Here is a 7,788-nt window from a genome sequence, read left to right as displayed (position 1 = left end):
CCTGTGGAGGAATGTTTGAACCATTGCCATTGCAGGACTTTTTAAAATCCAGCACATAGGTTTTTGAGCATGAACTGTACATTCATGCTGTACTCTAAAGTCTTGCCACAGCATCAAAACCGGGTTCAAGTTGAGAGCTAACATTTGGTGTTTGTCCTGATGCCTATGTAATTACGTGCTCAGGACATTATGTGTTGCTCTACAAATTGTTTGGAGTGTCCAGGCAGTTGTTATTGGCAGTTTGCTACCGCATGGTGTGAGTTTGGTTGCTTTGCAGCTTGTTTTTTCGAATTTAACTGTTGCTTGTGGGTATCGTTGTGTTATTGGGAAGTTGTGGTCTCCCTGTTGTTAAAAAAAATCCACTGTGTGTGTGTATGTGTGTGCAGAGGTGATAAAAGCACACACATTCTTTACTCAAGTAGAGGTACAGATACTTGTATTAAAAATAACTTGAGCTGAAGTTTAACCACTGTTTCGGCTTCTTTAATCAAGTAAAAGTATAAAAGTACAGGTTCTGAAATGTACTTTGACTTCTTTAACTGAACTACTCTTACTTCAAATAAAGTAAAAAACAATTCACTTAAACGGAGGGTTAAAGCAAAGATTTTTGAGCATGAAAAACTGTCCACAAGAAAATGAGTACAATGTATTGAATGAAGTATTTTCTTAAAAGGTCTAGTGTATAAGACTTAGGAGAAAGTGATCTATTGGCAAGAATTGAATATAAAATAATCCACCAGTGGGCAATCGTCAAAATTGTACAGATTGAACAGAATGGGCCCTGCTAGATGTAAATACTTTATATTTACATCAGGAGCGCGTCCAAACTGGACAAACTAAAGCTTTTGAGTTTTTATGTCAGCTGAAGTTCACCACAGGTTCTACTTCCCACCTCTGAGAGTGTTTATGTACATATGATATTCATTAGCGATATTCACTGCCACTAGATGTCGCACTAGCAGCAGTATCTCAAACCATAGCAAATGTGGAGGTAATCCTGTAATTCTCCATTTACTTTATTTAAATCTAGGGATGCACCGATATGAAAATTTTGGCCGATACCGATATCCGATATGAATTTTTCTGCTATGGCCGATAACCGATATTTACCGATATCGATATGTGGGTTTTTTTAATGTTTCTGAGATGATAAAATTTTGTACATTTTGTAAATCATGCAAACTGAATTTTTGAATGTCTTCCTTTATTTTCAGAATGTATTTTACTTCCAAATAACAAGGTTACAGGCTACCATAAAACATAAGTAACCAACTTTTACCACTTAACAAACATGCCAGTATTCATGGCAACGTGTTTTCAGCTCTGTGCACTAGACAGGCTAAATCAAAAATATCAAAAACATGTTCTGACTGAGTGCACATTTTTTCAACTTGCACTGAAATTTTCAAGTAAATGTCCAAACACTGAAACAATGTTTCTACCAAGCAAACATAAAAAAAAACCAAGTCAATTTCAAGACCCATCTATAAAAATGTTCATCAAAATATGAGAACTGTGACATAACTGTCTTTGTACATTTTCCAACTTAAAGCAGCCACAATGTACTAAAAGTAAATGTCCCAAACACTGAAACTGTTTCCACCTAACACTGTACAGTAAGTTATAGTCAAGGCCTACTACATCAGCAAAGGCAGGTTTTTTTTGACAAAGAGAAGCATTTCTGCTTTCTCACACTGGATTCTGTTTCTCTTTTCATCAACAATATGTGATGCAGCAGAGAAGAGACGTTCGCTGTCCACACTTGTACATGGAGCCGAAAGGAACTTGCATGCTGCTTTGGCCAGGGCAGGAAAGCGAGACATGTTGCTTTTCCAATACTGCAGTGGGCTCTCATTTCTGGGGATGAGGGGCTCACTCAGATAGCCATGCACCTACAGGAATGTAGACAAGTGTATAACTATGCATGTCTGATAAATTACCAGCAGTACTCTAGACATTACAACATTGTCCTCCTCTCCTTAAGAGCTTTGATGAACTTTGCTCTGAGGAGATGACCAGTGCTAAAGGTCAACCTCAAGGGGGCAGAGAAGCATTACTAAATATTTTTTATACAATTAGCATTTTCATTTAAGTAAATCTATTATTTTAGTAGCTCTATAGAATTCACAGCACATTAATTTAAAAAAAAAAAATCACTACACAAAGGACTTCGTTATTTTTTATAAAAGACTGGGTCTGATAATATTATACCTGCACACTTGTGTGGCTTGTCAGGCCTGCCTGCTGTTCCATGGTCAAGTTTTCCTCCAGAATTTCATCATGCATGTCAAGCAGCGACTTTCCACCCTCGTCACTTGTTCTTATCTTCTTCTCTTGCGGTTCCTCTGTGTCCGGTGTCTCCGTAGCGCTGTCGCTGTGCGTCATTTTGTCCACTTGCTTCTGGAGCATATTTGCCGCCGCTTGCTTGGTGACTGTGTCAAAATAACGGTCTTTGTACCGGGGGTCAAGGATCGTTGCCAAGTAGTAAAGCGGCTCAGAGAAAGCGCTTCCAAATCGCGCGTTCACAGCTTCCAGTAGAGTGTGCTTTGCTGTGCGGACCCCACTGTCTGTGTCAGCTGCCTTGCTCAGCAAACGAGGCCCCACTGATGTGCACTTAAACACGCAGGCAGCTCATGATCTGCTCCATACACACCAAGTGCGCGCTTCTGATCCCGTAGACTTTTCATCATATAAAAAGTACTGTTCCATCTGGTCGCCACATCTTGTTGTAGCATCATGGTTTTCATACCTAACTCTTGCTGTATGTCTCTCAGCCGAGAAGTAGCGAGTTGAGAATGGCGAAAATGTCCGACTATTTTCCTCCCGATCGCCACACAGTCAGAAATGCTCCGCTGGCTTAACACTCCATCATGCACTGCTAGCTGCAGCGTGTGAGCCATGCAGCCCAGGCTTTTAACGCCACACTCCTCCATTGCCTTCTGCATATTCCGCGCATTGTCGCGGAGCACAACATGCACATTGTCTTTTTTAATTTTCCACTTAGCAAACATGCAGTCAAATGCGCTAGCGATGGCGACTCCCGTGTGCGATCCTGCAAACTCTTGCGCATGTAAAACAGCTCTCTTCATTTCAAAGTTGTCATTAATCCACTGAGCAGTAAGGCTCAACATACTCATCTGACTTACGTCCGAGCTCCATATATCTGTAGTGAAGCTAATGTCAGTCACATTGTCCAACAATTTGTGGATATGCGTGGCCACGACTTCATACAAAGCAGGGAGGGAGACGTCGGAAAAGTAGCGCCGACTTGGTAGGGTGTAGCGGGGTTCAATATGCTCTATCAACTGCCGAAATCCTCGGTCCTCCACGATGGAAAATGGTTGGTCGTCAAGAGCAATCATTTCCATTACCTTGTCGGTTATTGTCCTTGCTTTTGCGCTGTCCTTGGCAAATTTCTTGGTCTGGTCGAGTACCTGCTGTATTGGACTCCCAGCTGCAGCTGATTTCGTTTTTGCCTGCTGGCTAATGTTAGCAGCATTTTTTTCCTTCAGTTGTTTGTGTAGCTCTGGGTGGCGGTTTTTCAAATGGCATATTAAATTTGTGGTGTTGAATGACTTGACGTGGCATCCTCCTCGCATTACCTCGACTTTGCAGGTGTTGCATACTGCTTTTCGAGTGTCTTCGTTTGACACAGTGAAAAACGCCCACACCGCTGACATTTTTTCTCCTCTTCCGTTTAACATCCCACAATCCTGTGCCGCCTTTGCGTCACTGACGCGCCCAAACAAATACACATGGCCGTGGCCAAATCCCCCTCCCCCGGATATACATCGGTTGTGCATATCGGCCCAATTTCACTCATCGGACCGATGCCGATAGGTTAAAAAATGACGAACATCGGCCGATACCGATATTAATGCCGATATATCGTGCATCCCTTTTTAAATCTCAATAGGTATATGTTTATATCAGTGATGTAAGTGTGGATATTTCAGTGGATAAGATGCATGGTGCTAAAAAGGGAACCTTTTTATTAAGAGCACCTGCTAAAATGCAAAAATTAGACTTTTTTTCTTTTAATTTTTTCTTTGCCCAAACAACACCTAGCATAATATAAGGAGATTCACTTGGGGGTTGGGGGTTTACAGATAGCAAATGGCTGATCCCTTATTCAGTAGAACATGTACTTGTACAATGTAACTTGTACAATGCTCAATTATATAGATATCCATTTCAGATTTCTGCGACATACTTTGTAATTTTATCCATAATTAATTATGAAAATAAATCCAGTTTATGATTTGTGATATATGACAATTTGATTCTGACTGATCATAATTCAAGGTCAGCTTTAATTTGCCTCAATTCAAGATACTTTAAATTAAGTTTAAAGTGAGAATGTCATCGTAGAAATCCTGAACTTGAATTGTGACTAATGAAGCATTGTGTTAGTTCATGCAGAACACAGAGTCATGTGCTCAGCTACCGATAGGTTCATGGGTGCTCGTCAGTCACCCACCAATCACAGCCCATTCTCTCACCAAAGCGGTCTCTTTAAATACGACCTCATCCTCCCGCAAGTTAGCTGAAGTAGCAGAGTAACATTAAATTTCTCATATTCTAATACTAGAGCATATTCATGTTATGGATGTAATGTTTACTGTCAGTTGCAGCACTTAGAGAACAGTTCAAAAAGTTATTCTAACACCAGCAGCAGTAAGAGCATGTGTAGTTACCCTAACCAGACATTTGAACCCAAAAGGCCCCAAATTTGACCTGCAACACCCAGAGCTTTTTTTTTTTTTAATTATCTTTTTTAGTGATTCCACATATCAATATTCCATCAATATTTTACATAATGTGTATAATTTTACAACACTATAAAACATTCCTATACTTCCACTGCAGAGCAGAGACATAATTGGACATGAATTCTCAAGTAAAGTTACAGTAGAGTAAATGTGAAGTAAAATGAACCGCTTTTTCACTCTTGTCCTTATTTTCACACCTCTCCTGCATTGTTCCTTGTCTCCTGATTGGGGTAAACAACTCGTTTCCCAAATATAAAACTTCAAATGAAAGTGGAATTTGCACTTTCAGAATTGTTTCCATACTCTTCTTTAACTCTTGCCAAAAAGGTATAATACAAGGGCATCCCCAAAAGATATGAAAATGGTTGGCCTTATTTTCCCCACACAGTCTCCAACGTCGTGTGTCTTGAGATTTCTGTTGTGTTGGTGTAATAAAGTATCTTACAATGTTCTTCCAACCATATTCTCTCCATGAGAGTGAGCTGGTTGTTTTCCACTGTCCTTCATTTACTTCCATTCCTCCTCTGATAATTGCCACCCAGCCTCTTTTCCCCACTTTTCTTTTATATATGTCATATTGTTACCCTTTAATCTTTCCACTTCTTTATATAGTTTTATGATTAGTTTCTTTCCCTGGTCTAAATCATATGCTGAGATAAAGAACTTAATGATTCCTGACTCAGGCTCATCTGAATTAAACTTTTTTATAGTTTTCTCCATATAATGCCGCATCTGTAGATATTTGTATAAATCTTGATTGTTTAATCCATACTGATTTTTTAGATCCTGAAAACTTTTGATGGTCTTCTTTTTAAAAAGTTCCCAAAATATTTTTGGTCCCGCGTCCCATCTACTGAATCTACTATCTGCTGTGTTTGGTGTGAAGTCTGAATCATATGCGATTCATCTCAATACCTTACTCTGTTCAATCACTTTATTCTTTGATATAATCTCAAGAAATTCCCTCAAGCAGTCCAAGTTACCAGATATAATGAAATTCCCTACTGACAGTCCTAACATATCACATTCACAGTGATGTTACTCTGACCTTTAACTTCAAAGGGAATACAATCCTTCATCTTTGAATTGAAGTTAATATTTTTACCAAGTTTGACGACATTCCCATGAGCTGATCTTTAGATATCAATTTAAGGAAAAATATTTACATACTTTGTGAGAACACTGTGACATTTGGCTACCAAAATGAAACCCAAATTCATGTGAATGTGAAAGGCATTTCGGATATATCACATTTATTAGGCAAGTAGTGTGCTTTGTGAGGTCCTAGTGACCTTGCCATTTGATCTTTGACAACTGAATTCTATTCAAGTCATCATTGAGTCCAAATGAATGTTTGTGCCACATGTGATAATATCCTGGACAATCCTGATAAATTGTATTCAAAACAATGCAAAGTCATGTGAGCTTGACCTTTTGACCTTTGACTAACATAACGTAGTTGTTCATGAGATATCGCATTCATATGAATGGCAAAACAGATGGATGGACAACCTGAAAACATAATGCCTCTGGCCATACTGAATGTGAAAATGGTAAAGAAATAAATATAGCAATACATGATAAATAATTTGTTCCATGTTCTTTTATTTTACATGGATGATTTCTTGACAAAACAAGCCAACTCTATAAATGTGAACTGAGTGTCAGAAATTAACATGACATTCATAGCATCTGCAAACAATTTTTCCCAACAAATTTCTGTAACTTTCTGAGAATCTACATCACAGTATATTGTAAAATATCATGTGTTTCAATACTCACCTTATTGATGGAACCTCAGTGATGTCTACTGTCCCTGGCTCAGACACTCTCTCAAACATCTACAGTACATGTCAAGACAGGTAATGGTAGCATTAAAATAACATTAGATATCTACAATTCAGTTGAACTATTATAGTTTGGTATATATTACCCTTCTGTAGTTTCACTCAGTGGAGGAGACGTCCTGTCCTTTTGTTTACATGTTCTGTGGATGACCCCCCCCCCCCCCCTCCCCCTGCGAGATCCCAGTTGTTTGATCCCAATCAGAGATACAACGAGATACCATAAAGTTGTGGTTTCTGGAGGCCATAAAACTCAAGTCTCTTAAACCACCATCGTAAACCTTAAAGTTGCCCTTTTAGATTAACAATTTGGTCAACCATTTGGTCAGTCCTCCACATACAGTACATGTCTGCTCATGCAATTATACATACACAAATGCAAAATTTCCATTACAGTGCTAAAAGTGTTATAGCTGAGCAGGGATCAGTGAGGATGAGGTCGTATTTAAACGGACCGCTTTGGTGAGAGAATGGGCTGTGATTGGTGAGTGACTGACGAGCACCCATAAACCTATCAGTAGCTGAGCACATGACTCCGTGTCCTGCATGAACTAACACAATGCTTCATTAGTCACTATTCAAGTTCAGGATTTCGACAATGACATTCTCACTTTAAACTTAATTTAGGTATCTCAAATGGAGGCAAATTAAAGCTGACCTTGAAATATGATCAGTCACAATCAAATTGTCATATATCACAAATCATAAACTGGATTTATTTACATAATTAATTATGGATAAAATTACAAAGTATGTTGCAGAAATCTGGAATGTATATCTATATCATTGAGCATTGTACAAGATGACAAGTAAATTATTTTTAAATAAACAGCATGGAACATGGACATGTTACTACATGTTCTACTGAATAAGGGATCAGCCACTTGCTATCCGTAATGCAAACAGTCATCATCAGGGACATAGTCATCAGAGAGATCATAGTTAATAATCATCCCAAGGTACTTGTTCCGTAGTTCTTTACAAAGTCTACCACCTGCCCCTTGATGATAGTACTCTGAGAGTTTGAGGGCTGATGCCTAAAACTCATGTCCTTGGTTTTGTCACATTTAGTACTAAAAATGCACAGTCACACCAATACAGATTCACAATCCACAATGGGACCATGGCTGTTCTCATCCACATGGAGGAGACTTACTGTCACAGAGTCATCA

The 7,788-nt window shown here is 38.9% G+C and overlaps 1 protein-coding gene across 1 annotated transcript; it reads right to left on the bottom strand.

Moving 5' to 3' along the window:
* Positions 1–894: 894 nt before the first annotated feature.
* Positions 895–3,803, bottom strand: LOC138410551 (zinc finger BED domain-containing protein 4-like). The gene is made up of 3 exons (XM_069527163.1): positions 2,750–3,803; positions 2,212–2,630; positions 895–1,892 (listed from the first exon to the last, which is right to left on the bottom strand). Exons 1-3 carry the CDS (start codon positions 3,801–3,803, stop codon positions 1,638–1,640), a joined length of 1,728 nt encoding a protein of 575 aa, XP_069383264.1. The 3' UTR covers positions 895–1,637.
* Between the last annotated feature and the right edge of the window lie 3,985 nt (positions 3,804–7,788).

The sequence above is a fragment of the Paralichthys olivaceus genome, chromosome 6 (assembly GCF_024713975.1).
Source record: "Paralichthys olivaceus isolate ysfri-2021 chromosome 6, ASM2471397v2, whole genome shotgun sequence".
NCBI classification, from domain to species: domain Eukaryota; kingdom Metazoa; phylum Chordata; class Actinopteri; order Pleuronectiformes; family Paralichthyidae; genus Paralichthys; species Paralichthys olivaceus.
This window is presented reverse-complemented; position numbering and strand designations above follow the sequence as displayed.

Coding starts and splice junctions, on each gene's coding strand:
- LOC138410551 (XM_069527163.1), bottom strand. CDS start 3,803: ATGCACAACCGATGTATATCCGGGGGAGGGGGATTTGGCCACGGCCAT. Junction 2,631..2,749: donor AGACATACAGCAAGAGTTAG/GTATGAAAACCA, acceptor GCAGATCATGAG/CTGCCTGCGTGTTTAAGTGC. Junction 1,893..2,211: donor CAAGCCACACAAGTGTGCAG/GTATAATATTAT, acceptor ACATTCCTGTAG/GTGCATGGCTATCTGAGTGA.